Here is a 25,205-nt window from a genome sequence, read left to right as displayed (position 1 = left end):
AGCCACTGTATGAAGTGTGTTCACTGAAGAAATGTGATTGCCTTTTACTGACCATGGCAGTTACTTATTATTATTTTAAAGCCATATAAACAGTGAACAAATGGTGAAAATAGTATTTATACTTGTAAGTGTGTGTGTCTTGTCTAGATTTATCCAAAAAATGGTAGTTTAAATATCAGTTTATTTATTGTTAGCTCTAGAAATCGTAGACAATCACATATGTTGTCAATCCGGGTTGGATGGAGTATGAAAGCCAAAGGTCAAATTATCAAAGGAAGGTTCATGGTCGACATCCGCGTGTTTGAAATAAATTCGTACGTTTTCTTAATAATTGTTGAAAAAAAGATAAAAGTTGTTAGAAGAAAGTGCTACGTCGTTCTCCACTGATTGGACAGACTTTACTTCCTGGTTTACATCACCGATGATCCTATTGGCTCACATACATGTGGACCCGCCTCCTTCAAGATTGCCCATTTTGTTGCCTTCCCATTGGTCTACTGGGTCAGAGTGCAAAGAACAACAAACACAACAGGGCGAAGACCGTCGGGATGGATGCAGGTAAACTGAATTTATAGTCCACAAATATAACCTGTATATTTGAATTTCAAGTCATGGATATCTTAAGGTTCGTCTGCTTCCTCCACTGACAACTATCGTTGACAAATACAGGCCCGTATTTCCGCGTAGCTTCGCTGGCTAAAGTGATGACTAAAGCTAAGTGCTAAGTGATGCTAGCATGCTGTTGTTGCCAGAACTGTCATCTCCATAAACGGCTGAATCACGTCCTGCTCTCGTGGCCCCTGCCGTGTCCAGATGACATATCACCGCAGCAACAAACCAAGACTGTTGTCTGTCATGACATCTCGTTCCGCCGAGGGTTTACCATCCTAGACGGTCAACTGTCAACAACACTAGTTGAGCGACTAGCTGCGACTGTTAGCATTTAGAAATGGACAAAATACATATTTGTGAGTGTATATAAATATTATCCTTTGTGTGTTTTTTGACTCGACGCATTATTGTAATGGATATTTTATTTAAACAATATATTCTTGCGAAGTCATCTTATCTATGTGGCTATAAATATTTGACAAATCCAATTCCAGGACTAGGTTATTCAAAACTCTTTTAGTGTTAATGCTTTCCCAAATACTGTTGTTTACACATATATTTCTAATCCCAAACTTTCAAAACGCCTCTTGTACAGGGAAGTTAAGAGTTCCTATACATTTAAACACATACTTGTCACAATCAGTAAAAGTATTTCACTTGGAAATCATTCATTTTTGTTGACCTTGTTGTTCTGGATACATTGATTTGTACTGTTTACACAAAGATATTTAACTTCTGCTCTGAATTGTGTTCATGAAGTTTGTCCATTTGCAATATTTTGCCTAACCCTGATACTGATCGGAAGATATCTCTTCTCTTCCAGCTACTTTGCCGTATGACGCACTTCGCTTTATAGAGTATGAAGATTTTCCTGAGACATCAGAACCTGTATGGATCTTAGGGAAAGAATACTGTGCACTCACAGGTACATTTTTTCTTAAGTGAAATAACTATTTTCATATGTTTTACTGTTGTATATAAGTGCAATTATGTGGTCTATAAAAATGTTTTCCATGCTATTAAAAAGTCATTTAGATAAATGTTTGATTTTGCAGAGAGAGACGATATTTTATCTGACATCACATCACGACTGTGGTTTACATATAGAAGAAACTTTCCACCGATTGGTGAGTCATTTAGTTGTTCTTTAAGTCTTAAGGAGAACTTCTGATGTTGATGTTTTATCTTGACTTTTCAGGGGGGACAGGACCAACATCAGACACAGGATGGGGATGTATGCTGCGATGTGGGCAGATGATTCTTGGCGAGGCCCTGATGTGTCAACATTTGGGTAGAGGTAGGACAAGCCTCGCACATTATCCAGAGAAAAGTGAATCCTTCCAAGTTGATAATTCTTAATAATATTTATTTTACAGGCTGGAGATGGACGAAAGGCCAAAAACAAAAAGAGGATTACCTCAGTATTCTCAACGCCTTCATTGACAAAAAAGACTGCTACTATTCAATCCATCAAATCGGTTAGTGATTCAATATATCGCTCCCAAAGATTCAGATTCACAGTCAGGTTAACGGATTTTGGTTCTTAACCTTGCAGCTCAGATGGGAGTCGGGGAGGGAAAACCTATTGGTCAATGGTATGGACCAAACACAGTGGCCCAGGTGTTAAAGTGAGTAATTTTGTTTTTACATCTGCTCTTGAAACATCCATTATATTTGTTTTGTAGATCATTTATTTGAAAAAGGCTTAACTGAGTTGATTAAAGTCAAGATGGCGACAATGATTTACCTCTCCCTTACTTGCGTTTTATCCTGCAGCAATGCAGTAAAGCCAGATGTTCTTGGAAGAGAACACTCGGAGCACAAACCAATCAAATTATAAAGCCACATGCCTTTCGCTTAAGTACACAAGTGCCAGATTCTGCTGACACCTTACTCTGCTATTCCGAGAGCCAGAATGCAACCAGAGATACTTGCACAACTATTATTTATTGGCAGTTTATTAATGCCAATTTTCTAGAATGACCTAAGAAGTTTTTATTCACAAACATAACGTAGAACAGGGATGGTTGATCGTAAACTTACCCGTCCATCGCAAAAGTAGAGTGGGTACTTCACATGACATTAAGAAATAGACATAAATCTATCATCCATCCCCTCATTTTTTCGTGACATTAACCACAGATTCAAACAAAAAGCGGTACCAAACTTGTAAAATGCGATAAGCATTTTTCTCTATTTCCCTTTGAGTTTTGGTATTTTGTATTGTTATTATAAGTATATCTTTAGTTTTATAGACACTAAACAATTTGCAAAGCAATGTTTGTAAATGTCTTCCTTTACCAGTTAGAAAGCAAAACAATGGGCTGCCTTCATTATCAATAGGTCCAGCATTGAGACGGTACGCTTAAACAGGGTTTCCATAGCGTTTACCACATGGACCAGTTCAATGTTGGCATTACATCCACAGACTGACCTTTAGATAGAAACAATAAAATGTATTAAATATAGTGATTGTGTTTTACTAGTTTACACCTTTCAGACAGTAATAATCGATATCATTTATATAAATTCCTTTTTCTTTCTGTGCGGCCGGTTAACAAATGCCTCATAGACCAGTACTGGTCTCCAGACTGGTGTTTTGGGACCAAAGCACTAAAAGATTTCTTTGGATGGGGTAGCTGTGAATTAAAACGGCTCATTTGGTGTTTTAAATATCACTAGTTTTTATTAATGAACTGGATGCATATTATTTTGCTCATTGAAAGTCATCAGAGTAAACCTAGTTAATCAAATGTACATGTAGTTAATTGGGTTGTGTAATATTGGCTGAGGTTCTGCAGGTACATACAAAAAACATTGCACATGTAAATAATCTTTAAAAAGTTTATCAATGAATAATAATATGAATAAAGGTTTTCCATCACAGTCATGTGTTCAGTCCATCTGATGAACCTTCATGCTAGTTTTCTTTGTAACTTCAGGAAGCTGGTGGTGTTTGATACGTGGAGCCGGTTAGTCGTCCATGTGGCGATGGACAACACAGTGGTCATTGAGGAGATAAGTGAGTGCTGTCAGCGTGTAGCACTCTTGTGTGCCGCGTCATCAATAGCTCAAGATGTCAAAGCTCTTAGACCTGTCCTTGGTGGAAGTATTTTTAAGATATTGAACCCATTTAAAAATCAAACTTTAACACTGTTTACTAAACTATTAAATAGCTGGTATCGGAAACACCATTCATCTTAGTATTTTAAGATATTTGTTAAACTGTTTTAGGTAAAAGGATTTTATCAAAATTAACAATTATATAAAGTTGAGGTTACTGTTGTTTATTTAATTGTCCGTGTTACTGCAGAGCGTCTCTGTATGCCGTGGCTGGAAACGTGCGGTGAGGCCGGAGCTGCCGGAGGGATAAACGGTTGTCTGGAGGGGGCTTGTGCTTTAGTCGAGGAGGAGACGGCTCTCTGGAAACCTCTCGTCTTGCTGATCCCCCTCAGGCTGGGCCTGAGCAACATCAACGAGGCGTACATCGAAACCTTAAAGGTGAGCGTTTACTTCTACCTCGCCAACGTAGCCGGGAAGCTTTTAAGACGAACGAGCCTAAGAGCTGCAGTCGATAGTGGTATTTGACTGCATCTGTTATGGCAGATGCATCTAAAGTGCACGTTCCTGTGGAGAACCAAACACTTTACCCCCACGATGGGCAAATAAATAATGATATACCCGAGCTGCCATTAGGTCCTGTGAGGATACAGAAGCTGTAAAATGATTGAGGGAGATAAAAAGTATAAAGTTTACAACAGCTATTCCACAGACCCTTTAAAAGTCTTATCAGGCATTACATTTATGAATCAAAAATTAGAATATCTATAAAAAAAAAAACATGTCTTTGATTTGCTGTTATTTTTTATTTCTTCAGTTTTGGTTGATTGTCGTTTTTTGTCTTAAAATGAGTTGAATTGGAATTTAAGTCTTGAATTTAAGTTGCCTTGAGCTGCAGGAACCCTGTTCACTCTTGGTAATACCATGTAATGTATAATGTTGGTTTATTCATTTTTTAAAAGACTGAATGATGATAAAATGAATAACAAGATTCCACAATTCTGCACATACTCTGACCTCACGAGGGCCAGAAAAGGGCTGTTTCGGGCCCTAGGCTTTACAAGTAGCTCTAGAAGTCCCTCCTTTTATATCGTTGAAGATTCTGTTGAGGAACTCCAAGTCTTAACTCGACCTGTACATTACAGTTCATAAAGCAAATGTATTTTGTCTTCCCTCTCAGCAATGCTTCATGCTGCCCCAGTCTCTGGGCGTCATCGGGGGCAAACCCAACAGTGCCCATTACTTCATCGGTTTTGTGGGTACGTGCACCTTCTGTGATCGCCGTCTTGATACAAAGCGACGATGCTGACGGTGCCGTTCTTGCCTCCACCAGGAGAAGAGCTCATCTTTTTAGACCCACACACCACTCAAACGGCTGTGGACTCGTGCGAGGACGGTCAGGTCCGCGACGAGTCGTACCATTGCCAGCATCCACCCTGTCGCATGCACATCTGTGAACTGGATCCCTCCATCGCAGCGGTAGGTACCAGTTTGGTAGCTGGGGGGGAGGGGGTGGGGGTTGATTCAGAGGCTCCAACTGAAGCCTCGATTGTTGGCTAGTGTAGGCGTTTTGTGGCTGACGTCTCTTCTGGTGTGACAGGGTTTCTTCTGCAGAACAGAGGACGAGTTTGATGACTGGTGTATGCGCATAAGAAGGGTACGTGTGCGTGAACACTGGGGTTTTGTGGGTTGTGTGCAGCAGAGAAGCTACAATTGAAATGTTACAGACTTCCTGTCTTCTTCCCATCACTGACAGTCGTGTTTTTTCTTCACCATTTATTTGGCTGCAAAAGTCAACCCAATTATACAGATATTCAGTAGCAGCTTCTCCTGGGTACACACGAATAAATTATATTTTTTATCTTGAAATAGTGTTGAGCAGTTTCACCTCTGGCTTAAAATTTGAATGAACTTTGGACTATTTCTTTCCAACTTTTCCAGTTGTCCTGCAGAAAAGGAGGCCTGCCCATGTTCGAGCTGATGGACAGTCAGCCCTCACACATGGTCAGCGTGGACGCGCTCAACCTCACTCCTGGTACACAAACATGCTCCTCTCGTGCAACGAATCATTGAATTGACCCGTTTTCTTCTCATCAGACTTTTCAGACTCCGATCGGCTAGAGAGGTTCTTCGACTCGGAGGACGAAGAGTTCGAGATACTTTCCTTGTGAGGGATTACACGAACAATAAGAGACTGTTCTTGACATTTAGGAGGAAGATTCTTTCTCTGCTACCAGGAAAGGGACGAGCATCAGGACACAGATGTGTTGACACATCCCCACCTTTTGAGTTCCCGTTCCGGTCTTAACACTTTTCATCTCAAGTGACACGGTGCCTTTCCCTAACCTGTATAATTGCCATCGCGCTCGCTCCGAGGTTCAAGTTTATGGCTTTCATGGTTAATAACTGGAAAGAAACCAAATTCAATCTTGACCACCAAATAAGGTTTGGGTATAAAGATCACACTGATATTGTATTCATTTACTGGCCACATATGTAGACTTGTGAGAGGATTCGAAAATAAAACCAAACCATGATGCATTTTGGTTCTTGTTTAATTATTAAAAAAAAGCAGATAGTAAAGTGTGGGGGTTGGTTTCGAGTTTGATCGATTGGCACGGAGTATGAAGGTAGATTTGTGGTACAACAAGTGGTTAAAACAAAAATCTTTAGGCAGCGAGCAGTCCCTGTTAATCAGTTCATACCAGTTCACTTCCAGAGCTCCCCGAGCGGCTGGTCCTCTATCGACTTTATAACTTTTAAGCTCTTTGTTGTGATGTCCTCGTGCACTTCCTGGATACTCTGAGAAGCATCTATGACCTACGATGGGGAGTAAATTGTTCATGAGAAACCCTGGTATAGACTTGAACAATGCATATTATATCCTGAAGACAAACCTGCCAGTTGACGGTTTCATCCTTCATCAGCTGCTCAAAGTTGCGTTGAACCGCCTGTTGAAACAAGCTGGTTTCATAGCGCTCCTCGCCGTACTGACCCCTCTGAGCCGCGGCAGCCGGACAGACCTGCAGGAACATGACCAAGTCCGGCTTGGGAAGTCCCACGTCGGGGTTCTTGCACCACGGCAGAGAGAAGCCCTGAGATTATGAGAAGCATGTTATAGAGCAACTTTTCTTTTAAACCACTGTTATGATTACTGACTCACAGGTTTGGCGCCGGTGAAGGCGGCACCGGAGAATGCGTAGCGGTCCACGACCAGAGTGACGCCTTGTTCAAGTTTAGACTTCATCTGAGGTCTGACAGAAACGGTAAGATCACTGGTTAGAGCAATAATAGAGGCAGCAGGAGTCGGTGAGTAGTGTCTCTAACATGTCACAGAATCGGAGGAGTGATGTAAAGTAATCGGTAAATCGTTTTTTTCCAGTAGCCAATACATACAGCAATTTTTTATAAAAAATAAAATAAAAATAAAATAAGAACAAGAGAAATAAAGACAAAGAACACAATCTAAGTCTAAAGATAAAGAATAGGAACATAGATCAAAGACAAAGGATACAAAGACTAACATACTAATAACTAATAGAACAGAACATCCAGATACTCTCACTCCACTCCTGCCCCCGAACTCAGAATTGTACAATTTAATAGCCCGAGGAATGAATGAGTCCTTGAGTCTATTTGTATTGCACCTGGGTAGGAGCATTCGTGCACTCATTCTGCTTCTCTGCTCACTGATGACAGTGTTGAGAGGATGACGGTCATCATCCATGATGGACAGTAGTTTGTTCAATGATCTCCTCTCAGCAACTGTCACCAGTGAGTCCAGCTTCATGCCAACCACAGAACCAGCCCTCCTGATCAACCTGTCCAACCTGTTGACACTCCTCTTGGACACATTTCCACCCCAACACTCCACAGCATAGAACAGGACACTGGCCACCACAGCCTCCTCAGAAAGTACAGTCTACTCTGAACCTTCTTATATACATGGTTGCAGGACCAGTCCAGTTTACTGTCCAGCCAAACGCCGAGGTACTTATAGTTGTCAACTATCTCCACCTCGTCGCCTCTGATGGACACTGGACGTGGCTTTTTCCTGGACCTCCCGAAGTCCAAGACCAGCTCCTTGGTCTTTGAGGTGTTCAGCTGCAAGTGGTTCCTCTCACTCCAGTCCACAAAGTCACGTATCAGACTCCTGTACTCGTCTTCGCTGTTGTCGCTGATGCATCCAACAATGGCAGTGTCGTCAGCATACTTCTTGACGAGACTCAGCTCTGAGTTGTAGCAGAAGTCTGAAGTGTAGATGGTGAAGAGGAGAGGGGCCAGTACTGTCCCCTGAGGTGCTCCACTGCACACCACAGTGTCAGACGTGATGTCCTTCAGCCTGACATACTGTGGTCGATCAGTAAGGTAATCCGTAATCCAGGAGACCAGACCAAGGTCCACATGCATCCGTGTCAGTTTGTCCTGCAGCAGAGTAGGCTGGATAGTGTTGAAGGCACTAGAAAAGTCCAGGAACAGGATCCTTACTGAACCGCTTCCTTTATCCAGGTGGGAGTAGGTCCGATGCAGGAGGTGAAGGATGGCATCTTCCACACAGTGTCGAACAAGAGACATGTCTTTATCAAATATAACACCCAGTTTTCTCAGGCTCAGTTTGACAGAATGACCTAAGTCACCCAAGTACTGACTCAACCCTGGAACCTTATCATCAGGAGCAATCACCAGTGTTTCAGTTTTTGTCCACATTTAGCTGTACAGAAAAGAACCTTGAGGGACTCCACACAACAGATCTGCCGAGTCAGACCTCATTTGATTGACAGATACACTAAAACTGCGCCCAGAAAGGTAAGATGAGAACCATTCTAACACAGACCCAGACAGTCCCACTTCATCCCTCAGTCTTCTCAGCAGTATCTGGTGATCAACTGTGTCAAAGGCTGAGGACAGATCCAAAAGAACCAGAACAGTGAATTTACCCGAGTCAGCCGACATCATGATGTCACTGGACACTTTCAATAAAGCTGTCTCCGTAGAGTGATGTTTACGGAAGCCAGACTGAAACTTCTCATGGATGTCGCTCTGATCCAGGAACAAAGACAGCTGCTCGGACACCACCTTCTCCAAGATCTTGGACAAGAAAGGGAGCTTAGAAATAGGCCTGAAATTACTGAGGTCAGTTGGGTCTAAGCCTGGTTTTTTGAGCAGAGGCTCCACAATGGCATGTTTAAATGCATTGGGAAAAACCCCTGTGGAAAGGGAGAGGTTCACCATATTGGTAACCCAGGGGCCAATTACATCAAATACTTTGATAAAAAGCCTACAAGGAAGGACGTCATCTGAGCAAGAGGAGGGTTTCATCTTGTTCACTAGTGCCGAAATATCACCCAAAGATACAGCAGTGAAGGAGGACCAAGAGGAGGAGAGGGGCTCAGAGACAGTAGGGGTTCCAAACAAAGGGGGAGAGATTTTCTCTGATCAATTTAATTTTGTCAATGAAAAATCTCAACAATGCATTGCTGTCAGCTTCACAGAAGACAGGCGTGATTTCAGGAGCAGGAGACACGAGAGAATTAATCGTGTCAAACAAAACTTTGGGGTTTTTCCTATTTGCTGCTACCAGTTTTCTGATGTAATCAGATCTAGCAGTTTCCACCATCTCATTGTAAGAAGTCAACAGATCCCTGAGGTGAAGTCTATGCACCTCAAGTTTAGTGGACTTCCAGAGACGCTCAATCTTTCGACAAAGTCTCTTCAGACTCAGGAGATCTTCATTTGTCCAAGGTCACCGTTTTTTCTGAATTTTCAAGTTCGATTTAACAGGTGCCACTTGATCCAATATTTCAACACAATGATCAGTGAAACAGTGAATCAAACTGTCCACGTCTGGGCAGTCATCAAAGGAAAGAGCGTCAAACATAACAGAAAAACTGTCTGCAGTATCGGCTGAGATGACACGCCACTGAGACCTAACTTTCAAAGGCTTAGGTTCAGGGATGAAGTCCAGGTTAAACAAGACAAGAGAATGATCACTCAGATGGACATCATGTACAGATACTGTACATTAGAAATGTCCAGGCCAAGAGTAAAAACTAAGTCTAAAATGTGGCCTTTTTGATGAGTTGGTTCAGAAACATGTTGCTCAAAATTAAAGGCTTCTGTTAAAGTTAAAAGTTCTAGCAAAATAAGATGTGACGTCATCAACATGAAGATTAAAGTCTCCAAGAATAAGAACAGATTCCATTTGAATAATGGAAGATAAGAAGTCACTAAAGTAAGTAAGTAATATTTATTTATATAGCGCTTTTCCAGACCAGAGTCACTAAGCGCTTAAACAATCAAAACAATATTCAAAAAAGTATATACACTTTAAAAATCAAGATAATACTGAGAACAACACAGGAATCAAGGAAAAGCCTGAACAAATAGAAACGTCTTAAGATGTTTCTTAAAGGAGTCAGTAGATCCATCAAGCGCAAAGAGAGAGGAAGATTGTTCCAAAGCTTAGGAGCAACAGCCTGAAAAGATTTCTCTCCTCTGTCTTTCAAGAACACCGCCGCAGGACCAGGTGGGCGGTAGATTGACACACAATAGAAAGGTCTTGTAGAACCAACCAAGATCATCTGAGACTCAAAAGAAGTGAATTCCTGTGTCTGAATCACTTTGCAAGAACAACTCTCCATAAAAACAGTAGCAAGACCTCCTCCACGACCAGAGAGGCGAGGCTTCCCCAGGACAGCGCTCCCTACTGGACAGAGTTTGTTCAGATGAATAAACTCTTCCTCTCTGCCAAGTCTCAGAAAGACATAATAAATCCAAATTTACTCTTGTGAAAAGATCATTAAGAATAAAGGATTTATTAGTAATGGAGCGAACATTTAAAAGTCCCACATTCAGCACTGATGACGTCACTGACGACGCCGCGTCACTGACAGGCGCGCAGAGCGGGATCTTTTGAAGCGAACAGCGGTCACGTGGGTACCAGCTGTCACTGAAGTTCAACTCCATAGTAAAAGCCGAATTAAAGAAAGGAAATGAAAAACTCTTACCAACTTTTGTTGAGGTCTGGACAGACGGCAGCGCTGATGTGTCGTCATGCTCTTCCGTGAGAGGAACGTCGATCAAACATCGATGACGTCCGATGACATCAGAGTTGTTCTGACCGTTGTTGACCTGTACTCCAGACCGACTCAATCGCTTGTGGAAATCGCCCGGTACCCGAGAGATCAAACGATATTCCACAGAGTCCGAGTCGATGAGAAGCGGAGCCGGAAACATATTCACCGAACGTTGGAAACGGTCGCGATTATAATCCTCCATCGACTCTCTGATGTTGAAAAGAGCATCACGATCATAGATCCGAGATGCTTGAGACATATCTTTAGTGATATGAGCATAATATCCAGACAAGTAGTCGTTAAAACGACCATTTTTGGCAATTAATGCAGGAGCTTACGTTCAAGCAGCCGATCAAAGGCTCACCGGAAGCGGAAACCTAGAGTGATGTGAAGCTGGGAAGTGGTTGTGTGGAGCTGGGGGGGGGGGCACAAGAAGGTGGGGCAGGTCCCGAGGCGGGCAGCAGTGAGGGTGAGGTGACCTGCTCAAACCTTTTGAAAAAGTTGTTTAGTCCATTTGCCTCCTCCACCGTGTCCACTGCAGTCAGAGAGGCCTTGGTCTTGTGTCCAGTGATGGTATTAACACCATCCCAGACCTCTCTCATTTCTTCTCGGCTCAGCTTCTCCTTCAACCTCCTCCTGTAGGTGTCCTTTGCCTCCCTCAAGCATCGCTTCACCTCCTGCTGAGCTGATCTCATGGCGTCCCTGTCCCTGCTCCTGAAAGCCACTTTCTTCCCGTTAAGGACATCCTTGACCTCCTTTGTAACCCATGGTTTGTGGTTTGTGTGTCTGTCCCTCGATGTACAATTACGATGTACAATTGATCGCACTTTTAGCAGCTCTAGATATAATATATTAAAAAGATAATATACAAAATTGAATAAAGACAACCAATATGTAACATATAAATATATTAGCATAGATAGTTGAAACTGTTTTAATGGTTGCACTTGTTTTTTTTAATACAGTATACAATCAATATAGTAATTGGTGTTACTGAAATGTGGGAGATAAAACAACACATTTTGTATTCTAAAAATATAATTTTCTGATGAGACATGGGTTAATCAAGTAGGATAATAAGATTCATAAACTATAGTTTGTTTAATAGTAATAAATAAGTTTGCAGTCTAATGTTTTCAATGTGAATATCTAAGACAGAAAAAAAAATCAAACCTGTTATTCTTCATTTCTGCCTAAAGAACATTCCTTAACAAACAATCTTCTGCTTCTACTATAAGTCTGAACTCTTGTTTTACTAGTCAAACAGGTTGTTATTAGTGGAACTAAACCAAGACTGAGTCACTTTTGCTTAAAATGACCAACATGATCTTTATAAATTGCATTTTATTTAGTTGGTAAACTCTTAAAGAAAAGTTATTTCGGAGTTAAAATGTAAATATTGGTTCTTTCCAATGATACATCTTCATTTTTTAAACAACAATGAAAGCAAATCATTCTCGATCATGGGTTAATAATAAAAACAGAGATCTGATCGTAAAGGTTTATTTTATGACAGTAGATGAAGGTCATTTCCTCATAAAGAATGATCATGATTCTTCTCTATAATAGTAGGAATAAATAAGACGACCAATAACAAATTATTCTTACACCATCTCCCATCGGTTGGCAGAGAAGAGCAGGTGGACCGTGTGGTCCTCCAGGTCGCTCTTCTTCTCCAGGTAGGCGCTGATCAGTTGTCCGATGGTGGTGGTCCTGTCTGTCGCGACATCAAGCGGTTACACCCGAGGCTTCAGGCCGAGAGGTCGTGTTGCTCACCGGGGAAGCGCATCATCTCTGCCCGGTGGCCGCTCTGCTCCAGCGTCTGGATCAGCTTCTTGCATTGCGTCGTCTTCCCGGCCCTGTCTACACCTTCCAGGACTATGAGGGAACCTCTTTTGCACGCCATGCTTGCACTTCGTCAAACTTCGTGTGGATGTTTTTATGGTGGTTATAGCGCCCCCTCTTGTCCCGGAGTGGAATCGTTTGGCTTACAATATATTCAATACATTTCTATATCTGTAGCACATTACTCTATTTTATCAAGTGTCATTACTTTCAGTAATATACTACTGCATTACCCAAAAGCCACAATGTTATTTTAGTTTATTTATCTATTATAAGTTCATTTTTTTGTGTCTTTGTTTTATGTCCTCCATTTTCCCATCCTTATTTTGGTATTTTTTTATTATTATTTTTTCGATATATAAATGGTTAATTTTAACCATGTAAGACACCTCCTTTATTTTTATTTTTATTTTTTTTAAACGTCTTTTTCCGTTACTGAGTTTATTCTTTTTTAAAAGGTGTTTTTCCAGAATCTGTGGAATGGAGTCTAACTTGACTAACCAGAAGTCTCTGTCACTATGGTGTAGTTACAGAAAATAACCACCAAGTTCTGCCAAAGGTCACGCACACCTGCATCTGGCCATTTTAAATATTTTTCCAGTTAATAAAAGCTACTATTACTACTACTACTTCCTGCAGAGCTGGCCCTAGGCATAAGCAAACTAAGCTCCGACTTAGGGCCCCACGACCACTAAGAGCCCCTAAGCACAATGAACTAAAAAAGGTAGTTATTTAGTAGTATTTTTTCTTTTTTACATGTATACATTGCGATTTATACGATCAAATATATACAAACATTAAAGTGACATTAAGGGAAAAATGTGATTTGAACGGATGACACAGTTTCCCAGTAACTGGGGTATTGGAGACATATTTTACTAGGATTCAGTTGTTTTTTTATTCTGATTGTCACAACGACATTGAAAAAAACCTCTTGGTCACACTTTGCTTTTGTGGCAGTTCTTCAGGGCGTCTCTCATTGCTGCCAGCACCATGTCAACATTGGCTTTGCTGCTGTTACATCCCATCAGTCCCACACGCAGCACCTGCACAAAAATCCCACATTTTATTGTATTTTACAGGGGCATGCAAGAGCTTGTGTGGGTCCTCTTACCATTCCAACTGATGGTCCGAGACCACCAGAGATCTCCAGGTTATGGGCCTTCATGATGTAACTTGTAATCTCCTTCCAGTCGTAGCCGTGTGGCGCCACAATCGTGGTGACGGTGGGCAGACGTGCCCTCTGTGGTCATTAGACGGGTCAGACCATGCTTAGGGTCCATTTAGTTGTTGTGACTCACCTTGTCTTGGACGTAAAGTTTCAGCCCCATGTTCTCAAGGTTGGTGTGGAAGTATTCTGCCACTTTTGCATGTCTTTCCCAGCAATTTTCCAGACCCTTTGGATACAAAACAATAACAAGTAAAGCACCACTGTCTTTTATTTCAACATTTTTATAATGTTTATTTTCATTTTTTCTGCAATGATTGGCTACACTTTGAACAGTCATGACTCATTTAGTAGAAGTTTTATTAACAAAACTCTTTACTGGGTCAAAAGTGGCTCAGAGACTTTTTTGTAGTAACCAGAAAGTTAAAAACCAAAAATATTGATTTTAAACACATGTGCGCACAGAAAAGTGGAGAATTTATCGTGTTGTAGTTACACTCTCCTGACACCAGAGGAAGCCAAAGACACTATTCTAAATCCTACGGTTTGAGCCTTTAAAATAAATCTTAAGTAAGTAAATATATACTTAAGTTATAAGAAGTCTGTACTACTATTGTTTCCTGAATAATGCAACCTTGTAATGTGGTCTGCCCATTACTCTTCTCTGAGTGATAGAAAAATACATTAAATAAAAGATACATCATCTCAAACTGAGAAGATTATATAAATAGCTGATTGAGTCCTCCACTATAAGATGAGTTCATCTTAGATGTAGTTGTAGGTAAATCTTACTATATCTTGAGTCTCACCTCCTCAACAAGAACTGCCAGACTCTCTCTCAAAGAGTAAAACGCAGAAATCGGAGCGGTGTGGTGATATCTGCGTGAGAATGAAAACACTTCAGAAAACAAACAAATCCTCACTTCTGAGGCGGATCTTACGCTCTGGATGGTTTGTCATCACATCCCCAGTAGTTGGCCAGCCAGCTCAAGTCCAACAGAAACGACACCGGCTTCGTCCTCCGGTTAAATATCTTCTGGCTGTTGGAATTTTAATGAGTCAAATCGTGTGTTTGAATTATGTTTTTTTGAAAAAGCAAACAGTTCCTACCAGGCTCTTGCACTGAAGGAGATCGGTGCTGTTCCTGGGGGGGCGTTCAAGACCTTCTGAGAGCCGGTGTACAGAATGTCTATCTCTGTGGGAGCAAGAAGTGGAATCTTTAGAGGTCAGTGTTTGTAATGTATGAATTCTATTTTTCAATCCATAAAAAATGTCACTGTGCTACATTTAAACAAATATATTTTTTATTCAAGCCTCTCACAAAAGTGGATTAACTTAAAATTAACATGTGAGACTTGCAGTAAAATGATGATATTGATTTATGATAATGATATTGATTTATCCTAATAACTTTTTTTATTTTTTTTATTTGCCCTTCCATTTCAATTATCTATTGTCTTTATTGTGATTCATTATTTTATTAATTATTCATGGACCTGTAAACAATGTTCTTGCTCTGTAAAAACACATTGTATTCCCTGTACTGGTTAAATTGTGTAAAATTACCCATCAACCTGAAAGGTAAACCACTCTATTATGATCTTTGAACCTAGAAAGTCAAAACTATTCGTTCTTAATGTCACATTTAAAGTTCTGGGCAGAATTTATATTTATTGAACAGTCAATAACTGACAGTATTTTAAAAGGAAATCAGTATCTAAACCATTTCAATGTAACTGCTGACAGTTGTAATCCTCCAAACCACCTGTCTTGAATAATTAAATATTCAACTTAAAAGTGGTTCATGACACTTGTTTTAGTTGTTTAGTTTGGTTAATACAAATGAGATTTGAAGTATTGGACCATATGAAGGGACTTAGTGGGCCAAATTCAGCCCCTGGGCCTTGGGTTTATAGCAGGTTGTGCCATTTTATGTTGTTGTTTTGATGAGGTTGGTAAGTTAAAATAATGCCGACATGAAACCAGACCCAGGGACTCATTATTCCTCGTGCTATTAGACTTTATAAGTCTTTGGGGCAGGAACATAGTAAAATAATTATGTTATTCTATGTTAATTTAAGTTTTTATCCTTTGATCTATGCTCTTTATATTTGCACTTTGTTATCTCTTTGCACTTTGTTATTTTGTTTTGCACTTTATTCTTTTGATTTGATTTTTGTTCTTTTTATTTGCACTTTGTTCTTGTTCTTGCTTTTATGAAACTTGTGTACCTTCTATCGTCTGCTGTGAACTGGAAATCTAATTTCCAGAGGGATGAATAAAGTCTATATAAAATTTCTAACTTCTAAACCGGTCCATAGATCTTCAAACAGTCCAGTGTAGTTCACCCTGCTGGTCCATGCGTAGAGGTGCTCCTCCCGTCGAAGCCACAGAGTCCACCAGAAGTAAACAGTCGTACCTGCAGATAAGACGATGGTCTCGGTTCATGCACGGCGACGAAGGAATCAGAATCACGGTCGTACTTGTGGCACAGCGATCCGATGCCGTCCAGAGGATGCAGCACTCCAGTGGACGACTCTCCGTGAGTGATGAAGAACAGCACCGGCCGGTGTCTGAGGAGCGCCTGAGGTGAGCCACCACTGTGTTACTACAGTCATAAAACATCTGACGGGGTTAGATCTTCCATCACCTCCTCGATCTCTGCGTTAGTGAAGATCCTTCCAGCAGGTGCAATAATTGTGTTCACTTGAGCTCCTGATGAAAACAGTTGAAGAGTCCAAGAGTTAAAAGACATTTTTATTATGAACATTCTTATGCGAGTAGATCAGTGTCGTCAGAATATTGAATGATTTAATTCATCGTTTCATATATTGAATGATTTTGTTTTTTTCTTCAATGTTCTTTTTAAGGCATTGATTTCTTTTTTTAACAATTAAATTCAACGATTTCTATACTGAAGGGTTTTACTTGAATAATTTAATAAGATATTTTTAAATATTTAAATCAATATTTTCATTTTTGTTTTTGTTTTTTTGTTTCATTTGTGAAATAGTTTAGGATTCAAATTCCAATAATTTAAAAAAGTCTAAATGTAATTGATAGCTTTTCAAATTCAGTATACAAATGTTGGTGTAATAATGACACCAGACAATACCGAAACGATACCGAGCTACTTGATCAAACGTTCAGCCAATCGTGCGACGCACCGAGGATCTTGTGACACGGGTGCCTCAATTTATCGTGGTGACACTATTATACCATTTTATTATGTATATATTTTTTATTATATTACATTTATAAGGCTATGATTTAAGAAAATTTAAATTTAGAAAATTTATTTTGGAACTATTGGAGTTAAAATATCAAACTCTATGTATAAATATAATTAATTTTGAAAATATTTGAATCTTTAAATTCAATTATTCAAAGAAAACAAAGTCAACATTTCAAAAAACTTTAAACTTTTTAAAAAATAATAATTTAAAAATAATTATAAATAATTGAATGAATAAAAAAACGTCATTTAATTTTTTTTAAAGTTTCAACATTTTAAATGTTAAACCAGTGAACCACATAATTAATGAACTCAAAGATCTGCAGGTTCTCTATAAATGTATAGTTAGATTGTCTCTTCCTCACAACATGATTCAGGACTAGGGTAAGGTAAGGTAAGGTAAGGTCAGGGGTTAAGGTACCTATCCTCTCCGCCATGTCAGCCGCCCGCTCCCCCCAGATGCCGTTCACCGCCATGAGAACACTCTCTCCGGCCTCCACCGCGTTGAAGATCGCACACTCCATCGCACAGTGACCCGAACCACTCACAGCCAGAGTCATTCGGTTGTGGGTCTGGAACATGTACTGGATCCCACTCTTGATGTCGCTCATGATCTGGAACACGTGGACAAAAAAAGTAAATCATTAGATGTTAAGATGTCACTGGTTTGTCCAAAGTCAATTATTCTGGTTCAACGCGCAGCAGTGGAACATTTCCCTTGATCCTCTTTGGTGAAGTCCTGAATAAATTTACTTTTTAATTATTTAATTTTTTTTTATATATAAATGACAAATATTTGAATATAAAAGGCATGTATGACATATGTATGACAAGGAAAAAGGAAGGGTTTATACATCTTACAAATATTGAAATGCTGACATTTTCTAAATAATAATGAATAGAGATTCTAAAAAAAAAAGGTAGTAAATATGTATTAAATATGGTGACATTTTTTTATTGATAAAATCGTCAGCCCACTTACAAATAACAAAAGCAGAAGAAATTTTGGAAATAGTCCTTACATAGTATATAATATTTATGGTTTTAATCTAATCAAATGTACTCGATTTTTGCCCCCATTTCCCTTGATTGGATGGAGTTGCCCGCCCCCATCCAACCTTCACTGAGAGGTCATTGGACTACATGTTCATTTTCAAGCTATTTTGTTTAGCGGTTTCTGAGTTTATAAGACATAAAGATCAGACGGATGCACACACACACACACACACACACACACACACACACACACACACACACACACACACACACACACACACACACACACACACACGTATTGTTTTGATTGTTTAAGCACTTTGTGACCCTGGTCAGGAAAAGCGCTATATAAATAAAAATTAATTACTTACTTACTTACTTACTACACACACACACACACACACACACACACACACACACACACACACACACACACACACACACACACACACACACACAGAAAATGGTATCATACAATACAAACATTGACAAATATATTTAACCAAATGTCATTATGATACTTTTCTGTTGGCATTAGTAATGAATATTGTTTTAATAAATTGTTAAAGTTACATCATGTTAGTGTTACTGAGGTAGCAGCTGCTGGCTATAGGAGTAAATGTAATGTGAATAAAAAAGAATGTTTGTTTTTAACACCCCAAAGATATATAACTTTGAAGCCAATAGACGGGGTGAGTGTAAACTATTGCAGAATATCAGAGAAATATTAACTAGTTTTAGAGTTTGAGCTCCCGAGGTACATACTGTTAAAATAACTTTGCTATTTTTTACAATCCGTAAATCCCACTTTACCTCAAATAATTCTGGATGCATGTGTCCGATGACATGATTGGCTCCTGCCTTCAGGATACGAGGGGGAACGTTTGAAGGTCCAGGTCCAAACATGTGCCGCTGAGGAACGTTCAGGGGTTTCTGCAGACATCTGGGTGGAGGCACCGAGACGGACGACATCGTTCCTGCTGCGAGTCAGAGGCAGTGGTGACAGAAGTTGATGGTGAGAGCCTCAAAAGAACCCGAGCTGAACACTGACACTGACGCCGCCCTCTTGGACCAGCGAGCTCCTGTGTTCGAGTCAACAGAGCCTCCTGCTCTCACTGATGGTTTACAGATTCCAGAGATAAGAAGAAGGTTTAATGATTGACTCGTGACTGCGCCTGGTCTGTTAATGTCTAAAAAGGTACCAAAAAAAGAAGAAAAATGTAATTGTTTGTTCATGATATTCCTTTCTTTTATTAACATATGTATAGAGAGGTTTTTCTTTATGAATTCAGCAATTATTACAAATATTTTCCTATCATTTTTATGACACATCAGCGGCTTGAGTCCGAGGTGGAAGAAGAAGGAGGCGTCCCAGCGGTTCGGGGCAGAAGCTTCCGTCGCTGTACACAAGCCGACCCCTGATGATGGTGGACCTCACCAGTCCTTGCAGCGTGACCCCCATGTATGGAGTCAGCTGCAGACACACACACACAATGTGCATCACATTAAAGGTCATTTCTCTCGATTTGAAATGTTGAATTTGAATGTTCTTACTTTGTTTTTGTGATGAATATTTCCTTCTTTGATCTGCAATTTCAACAAATTAAATTAAATAAAAACATAATTCTTAACAAATCGTGTATCTAAATCAATTTGTTACTGACCTCGAATTCTTTCTCAGGGTCCCAAATCACCAAGTCTGCGTCGTATCCAGGAGCGAGGCAGCCTTTCTTGTTGTCAAGACGACAGAGCTGGGCCGTCTTGAAGCAGAGGATCCTCACGACGTCCGTCAGCGTGAAGCCACGTTTGCTGGCTGAGCTCCAGAAGAGAGGGAGTCCTGTCGCAGGGAACCACCAGGGGTTATACGTCCGAATCATTTATCCTGCTCCGAGGTACACACCAGGAAGAGCTCCAGGATCCTGAGCCGCGTCAACGTCATCAGCTCTAATATCAGCCTCTCACAGATGACCAGGCTCATGAAGACTCTTCAAGGTTCATGAATCAATGATTCTCTCAAGGGACAGTTGAAGGTTCAATCTAATCTGGGCAAACTGGTTTTACATTCAAAACATTGCAGACTACGGAAATAGCCTATAGTGCGTATAGTTCTTGTTGAAAGGATTTATGGGACGGTCCAAATAATGAAGTGAGAGAAAAACTGCATTTCAAGGTATAATGTCAAGCAATTACTTGTTTAATCTATATAGAAATGTCTCAGTTGCTTTGGATGTTTCACCTAAATTGAAAGTTAAATCATAAAAAATATATTTGTACTCTGGAGGTATATTTGTACCTGAAAGGGATAGTTTACCCAAAATTTCTAATTTTCTACTAACCTTGAAGTCGACTAAAGGGTCGGAGTTGTGTCATAGTAATCCATGTTTTTTTGGGGAATTTCGTCAATTTTTTCGCTTTGCACTGCCTGACCACATGGCGGTAACAATCGAAGCTCACCTTTCTTTGCCCAAAAAAACAAAAGAAAAACATCCAAATACCTCCGTCTTTAATATAACTCTAGTATTGAAGCCTCAACGTTAGAAATTGTTCAGAACTTTCTTAAAATAAGTCTATATTTTTAAGATAGTTTGTAGCTTCCCAGTGTCCCAGTGTAAATATAATGCAATCCCAGCAGCACTGACACACATTGCTGTGAGGAACCTTCGCTACAAACAAACTTAAAATATAGACATTTTTGTTGTCTTGTTGGGACTTCAATACAAGAAGGGCATTATGAGCAGTATGGAGGTATTTGGATGTTCTTGATGTCTGATCTCTTTGGGCTGAAAAAAGCGAGCCTAATACGCGACCATCATATGATCAAACATTTCCGTCTTTAACTCCAAGAATACATAAAATTACTCTTAAATAATCCCAACTCTTTTTTGAACAGTCCTTTTAAATCTTGAGAGAAGTTTGAAAATATGTCTTAATCCCATTGTTGCTGCTGGATATCACGAAGAGCAACAGGAGGTGTGGCAGTTATTTACCGAATTGCAAAGAGGAGATTCCACCCCAGGCCTGAAGGAAGTCTCCACTCTCCAGTTTCTTCAGGTCAGGGGTGCAGGGGGAGTGGTCCGACACCACCATGTCGATCTTCCCCTCTTTCAACGCAGACCATAATTGCTCCTGTGTAAAAAAAACAAAACCTGTCAATCCTGACGACCCAGGATGTGATATTATCTGAATTTGCGACGCCTTGTTCACCCGGTTAGTGGACCCTCTGATAGGGGGGCAGCACTTGAACTGCGTGGCCCCTGCAGGGATGTCCTCCGCAGACAGACTGAGGTAGTGGTGCGTCGTCTCCACCGTCAGCGGCGCTCCGGCCTGCCGTGCTTCTTGGATTATCTCCAATGGCCGAGCGGAGGACAGGTGAACAATATGGCACCTGACCCTGAAGAGGCGAAGTGGTTTGGTCAGCACTTTAATTCCCATCTGAATCTAAAAGTGCTCTCACTGGTACTGTCGGCACATTTCTGCCACGATGCGGATGGCTTCTGTTTCCATGACCTCTGGTCTGGACTGGAGGAAGGTGGAGTACTGTTGGGGATCTTGCAAAAGGAGATCCGTGTGAACCCCAAAACATGTTTGTCGATTTACTCAAGTACTAAATGATAGCCTGATGTGTAATCTATTCTGTAGTGGAGCTGTTCTAGTAACGACAGGTTCTTAATATTCTGGATTAAAACCAACTTGTCATAACTTGTCAATGTTTCACTCAAAGACTCTTCTGGAGTCACGTGATCAAGGTTTTTTGGCATTTGTTTCTGAAACGCAATGAGGTTTCCGGGTTTTGCCATTGGTGTAGTGGTGATCTAAAAAACTGTCCGGGAAAAGCTTAAAACATCCTGGAACCTCAAGGCCTTACTACCATTATTAAGGCATTTTCTTGTAGTTAGAAGATCCTTGTGTCGTAATTATGAGATCATGCGTCTATTTTCTTTCTTTTTTTGGTCAATTAAAAGCTCTTCTTTACTATCCTAACACAAAGAAAATGAATTTAAGAGACAAACACATCAGCACCTAAGTTGCCCTTTCAGTGTCTTGTTTGACTTGGCTTTCAAGACATCTAAACAATAAAAAAAATAAGTGGATGATGGATTTTCAAACTAAAAAACACAAAATTCCAATTCCTTTTTTTTCCATTGTATATCATATACCACCTCAAGAAGTCCCTATAGAATATGGAAACACTATGTAATTCCTTTTTTATTTATTTATTTTTATCTTCTGGAGGTTTATGTTTTGTTCATGCAAACAATTGAGTTTGCTATAGAACAAATGTAACTATGCATTCATCAATACCTCTAGCTCTTCCATTTTAGTTTATATAACTATTATATTTGTTCAGGACAAATGTTTACCCATCTTTGTATGTAAAAAAGAAAGAAAAAATATTAATTATTTCATTTTTGTAGACAGCTAAATATCACAGACCAAACATTAGCTTCAAAAGTGGCTGGAGTATGTACTGTATCTTCTAGTCCTCAGTCAAACAAATGCTTCCTTCAGTTCACTGGTTGAGATTGTAATACTTTACTACAATGAATACTATAAAGGAAATTGTAGAAGTAGCCAGAAGGGAACTTTTTGCAAATTGATCTTGAAAATAAAAATCTAAAATATATAACAAGTTTTGGTTCAAACCTTTTTTTAAAGTATGTGTTGGTTTAGAATCAAGTAGCTTGATTTTAGGGCTAATGTGTTATGTTTTATATGACAATTATGATTGTTTGACAATGTGCCTTTGTGTACTTCACAAATCATATAAACCATTGTTAGGAAAAAAATAACTTAGTTTGCCCGAAGCCTCAACTCACTCCTGAGAGTAGACCCGAGTTACATCTATTGAGATGGAATTGTAATAAACGGTAGGAAATGAAATGGAATATCTACCACCAGTTCCTTCAGGAGCCTCTTCAACATCCCTCTCTGCATGAAACTACAAGAGAGAAGATGTGATAATCGGAAACTGTGTTCATGAATCTTGTGTGGATCGGAGAGTGAGCTCCACGCACCAGAAGAACACTCCCGGTGCCTTGCAGCTGCTTCATTGCAGAGTGGAGGTTAGAGTCGGTGACATGGGGGAACTCGTCCACACCACTGTGGATCAGGAAACACTTGAAACCTGCCACCCCAGCTTGGATCATTGGCTTGAGGTCCAACTGCAAAAACAAACATCTGTTTGGATGCATGAAGTTTGAAGAAACGTCTGTCCTGTCATCAAACCTCATTGCCGGGGATCACTCCACCCCAGAAGGCCGTATCCACGAAACACTTCCCGTCCGCCTCCTGCCGCTTCACCTGGAAGTTGGCTAAGGTGGTGGTGGGTGGAAGACTGTTCCTGTGTCAAAAAACCCAATCATTAGTTCAGCAAAAGTGACCCAAACATCCACCTTCATTTTGTAAAAAGAAAGTTTCAACAGTTTATTGAGGGACGATGATTGGTGGGACTTACAAGGGCATGTCCACGATTGTTGTCACACCTCCAGCGGCCGCCGCCCTCGTGGCGGTCCAGAACCCCTCCCATGAGGTGCGCCCAGGCTCATTGACGTGGACGTGACAATCCACGATGCCGGGCATCACCAAACTGTCGCCCACATCCAGAACCTAGGAAACATCAGAGCTCTTTTGTTCATGTTCTAACTCAGGGAGCAGAACCTGCAGAGTCACTAATTCTAGTTTGTACAAGCCATTCGTATACTTAACAATTCTGTTCCGCCTTAACAGGTTTTGTTTCATCTCACTGTTTGTACCTTTCCTACCTCAGATCCTTCCGCCTCCGTGTAATCCGAATGGGAAACAATTTGTTGTATTTTTCCATCATCTATGATAATGACTGCAGGAATAACTTCACTCCCGACGAGAACTCTGGTACTCCGAACAGCTTTAACAGAAGATCCCAGCTCCATGCCTGTGTGTCGCCCCTCCTGTGACCAGAGAGAGATTATTGCTTCCTATTCTTCTGAGTCCTCCCTCCCCTCCAGGCTCAGAGTAGCATGCAGTGTTGACTTGCTTTTTTTTTCAATTGGACTCTTGTCACAGATAAATGTTGACCTACTTTTTTTTTTCTCTGGGAGTGGTTGTTAACAAACAGATCAGTGTTGGTTCTATGGCTGACCTGTTCAGTCCAAAGTTTTTCCAAAAATGTACATGTTTGTTTTCAGACATAGATCAGCTACACACCCGTGCACTGGTTAACTTTTTATTTGACTTCAGTCCTGTTTGCATGTCATTGTAGACTAGATTATCTGAGTTTGTATTGTCATTTCTGAGAGATCACTTGAGTTTGTCTCCTTCACCCCAGTGAACAAACTCACTGGTCAATTTAAAGTGATGTTTAAAATTATTAAAGTGATAATTTCATTCAGTGATAATTTCATTCAGTTTCTACTCACCCTCATCTTGACTAAGGGTGTGGATTATTTTCAGAGTAATCTGTTCCTTTTTTGGAACTTTTGTGATATTTACCTGGTGTGTTTCCTTTCTGTGTAGCATGTTTACCTTTTAGCTTCTGCTACAAACAAGCTTAAAATACAGACTGTCAAACTGAGCCTGAGAAACCTGGGTGTTGTATTTGACAAAGTCATGTCTCTAGTAAAACACTGTAGAAAACTGACCAGAAACGGTTTCCTTCAACTGAGAAAAATCTCTAAACTTAGGAAAATGTTGTCGGAACATGATCTGGAGCTTGTAATCCATGCGTTTGTTTCTTCTCGTCTGGACTATTGTAACAGTTTGTTTTCATGTCTTAACAAGAAGGATCTGTCTCGCCTGCAGTTAGATACAGAACTATACTCTGCAGCGAGAATTCTGACCCGCTCTAGTAGAAGAACTCACATTTCTCCGATCCTTAAAACTCTTCACTGGCTTCCAGTTTCTTTCAGGATCAACTTTAACATTCTGGTTCTTACTTTCAGATCTATTCATGGTCAGGCTCCTCCTTACATCACTGATCTGATCCAGCCTTACTGGAACTCCTGTTGTGTTCTCAGTTTTTTCTTGCCCTTTAAAGTAAATACTTTATTGAATATTGTTTTGATTGTTTAAGCGCTTTGTGACCCTGGTCTGGAAAAGCACAATACAAATAAAAATGACTTACTTACTTACCTTTTTTTTCTTTTTCCGAGCAATTACTCTTGTTGAGCCTTCAATACAAGATGGACATTAAAGGCAAATGTATGTAATTTAAGGTAAAGTATGATTTTAAGTGTGT

At 40.2% G+C, this 25,205-nt stretch overlaps 4 protein-coding genes across 5 annotated transcripts; 1 reads left to right on the top strand and 3 right to left on the bottom strand.

The window, feature by feature from the left end:
• The first annotated feature begins 405 nt into the window (after window positions 1–405).
• atg4b (autophagy related 4B, cysteine peptidase) lies at window positions 406–6,213 on the top strand. Its single transcript, XM_087784504.1, has 13 exons — window positions 406–558; window positions 1,436–1,537; window positions 1,668–1,739; window positions 1,811–1,909; window positions 1,989–2,090; window positions 2,168–2,240; window positions 3,555–3,634; window positions 3,926–4,113; window positions 4,853–4,931; window positions 5,006–5,151; window positions 5,273–5,329; window positions 5,614–5,707; window positions 5,770–6,213. Exons 1-13 carry the CDS (start codon window positions 444–446, stop codon window positions 5,841–5,843), a joined length of 1,281 nt encoding a protein of 426 aa, XP_087640630.1. The 5' UTR covers window positions 406–443; the 3' UTR covers window positions 5,844–6,213.
• On the bottom strand, window positions 6,210–13,369 carry dtymk (deoxythymidylate kinase (thymidylate kinase)). Its single transcript, XM_087784507.1, has 5 exons — window positions 12,525–13,369; window positions 12,357–12,465; window positions 6,836–6,926; window positions 6,570–6,767; window positions 6,210–6,492 (listed from the first exon to the last, which is right to left on the bottom strand). Exons 1-5 carry the CDS (start codon window positions 12,652–12,654, stop codon window positions 6,382–6,384), a joined length of 639 nt encoding a protein of 212 aa, XP_087640633.1. The 5' UTR covers window positions 12,655–13,369; the 3' UTR covers window positions 6,210–6,381.
• Window positions 13,370–13,466: 97 nt separating this feature from the next.
• Window positions 13,467–19,063, bottom strand: agxta (alanine--glyoxylate aminotransferase a). Its single transcript, XM_087784505.1, has 11 exons — window positions 18,806–19,063; window positions 17,418–17,610; window positions 16,412–16,476; window positions 16,245–16,345; window positions 16,110–16,180; window positions 14,872–14,956; window positions 14,703–14,801; window positions 14,571–14,640; window positions 13,895–13,990; window positions 13,708–13,836; window positions 13,467–13,639 (listed from the first exon to the last, which is right to left on the bottom strand). The coding sequence occupies exons 1-11, from the start codon at window positions 18,962–18,964 to the stop codon at window positions 13,532–13,534; spliced, it is 1,176 nt and encodes a 391-aa protein (XP_087640631.1). The 5' UTR covers window positions 18,965–19,063; the 3' UTR covers window positions 13,467–13,531.
• Window positions 19,064–19,216: 153 nt separating this feature from the next.
• On the bottom strand, window positions 19,217–24,856 carry LOC148086388 (allantoinase, mitochondrial). 2 transcript variants are annotated; one of them, XM_087784501.1, is made up of 11 exons: window positions 23,746–24,856; window positions 23,448–23,599; window positions 23,219–23,333; window positions 23,008–23,154; window positions 22,886–22,931; window positions 21,447–21,540; window positions 21,197–21,383; window positions 20,980–21,118; window positions 19,657–19,829; window positions 19,547–19,579; window positions 19,217–19,466 (listed from the first exon to the last, which is right to left on the bottom strand). In XM_087784501.1, exons 1-11 carry the CDS (start codon window positions 23,899–23,901, stop codon window positions 19,314–19,316), a joined length of 1,395 nt encoding a protein of 464 aa, XP_087640627.1. In that variant the 5' UTR covers window positions 23,902–24,856; the 3' UTR covers window positions 19,217–19,313. The 2 variants fall into 2 exon arrangements, with proteins under 2 accessions (XP_087640627.1, XP_087640628.1); XM_087784502.1 differs by having other exon boundaries at window positions 23,755–24,856.
• Between the last annotated feature and the right edge of the window lie 349 nt (window positions 24,857–25,205).

Source organism: Callionymus lyra, chromosome 2 (assembly GCF_982586985.1).
Source record: "Callionymus lyra chromosome 2, fCalLyr1.hap1.1, whole genome shotgun sequence".
Lineage (NCBI taxonomy): Eukaryota > Metazoa > Chordata > Actinopteri > Syngnathiformes > Callionymidae > Callionymus > Callionymus lyra.
This window is presented reverse-complemented; position numbering and strand designations above follow the sequence as displayed.

What these genes read in the sequence shown, in the direction of transcription:
- atg4b (XM_087784504.1), top strand. Translation starts at nt 444, where the DNA reads ATGTGGACCCGCCTCCTTCAAGATTGCCCATTTTGTTGCCTTCCCATT. An exon ending in AAGAAACTTTCCACCGATTG is followed by an intron (nt 1,740 to 1,810) that starts GTGAGTCATTTA and finishes TTGACTTTTCAG; the next exon opens with GGGGGACAGGACCAACATCA. An exon ending in CTATTCAATCCATCAAATCG is followed by an intron (nt 2,091 to 2,167) that starts GTTAGTGATTCA and finishes TTAACCTTGCAG; the next exon opens with CTCAGATGGGAGTCGGGGAG.
- dtymk (XM_087784507.1), bottom strand. Translation starts at nt 12,654, where the DNA reads ATGGCGTGCAAAAGAGGTTCCCTCATAGTCCTGGAAGGTGTAGACAGG. An exon ending in AGAGATGATGCGCTTCCCCG is followed by an intron (nt 12,466 to 12,524) that starts GTGAGCAACACG and finishes ATGTCGCGACAG; the next exon opens with ACAGGACCACCACCATCGGA. An exon ending in GCCAACCGATGGGAGATGGT is followed by an intron (nt 6,927 to 12,356) that starts GTAAGAATAATT and finishes CGTTTCTGTCAG; the next exon opens with ACCTCAGATGAAGTCTAAAC.
- agxta (XM_087784505.1), bottom strand. Translation starts at nt 18,964, where the DNA reads ATGTCGTCCGTCTCGGTGCCTCCACCCAGATGTCTGCAGAAACCCCTG. An exon ending in TGACATGGCGGAGAGGATAG is followed by an intron (nt 16,477 to 17,417) that starts GTACCTTAACCC and finishes TGTTTTCATCAG; the next exon opens with GAGCTCAAGTGAACACAATT. An exon ending in TCGGACCATCAGTTGGAATG is followed by an intron (nt 13,640 to 13,707) that starts GTAAGAGGACCC and finishes ATTTTTGTGCAG; the next exon opens with GTGCTGCGTGTGGGACTGAT.
- LOC148086388 (XM_087784501.1), bottom strand. Translation starts at nt 23,901, where the DNA reads ATGGAGCTGGGATCTTCTGTTAAAGCTGTTCGGAGTACCAGAGTTCTC. An exon ending in GAGTGATCCCCGGCAATGAG is followed by an intron (nt 23,155 to 23,218) that starts GTTTGATGACAG and finishes TTGTTTTTGCAG; the next exon opens with TTGGACCTCAAGCCAATGAT. An exon ending in ATATTCATCACAAAAACAAA is followed by an intron (nt 19,467 to 19,546) that starts GTAAGAACATTC and finishes GTGTGTCTGCAG; the next exon opens with CTGACTCCATACATGGGGGT.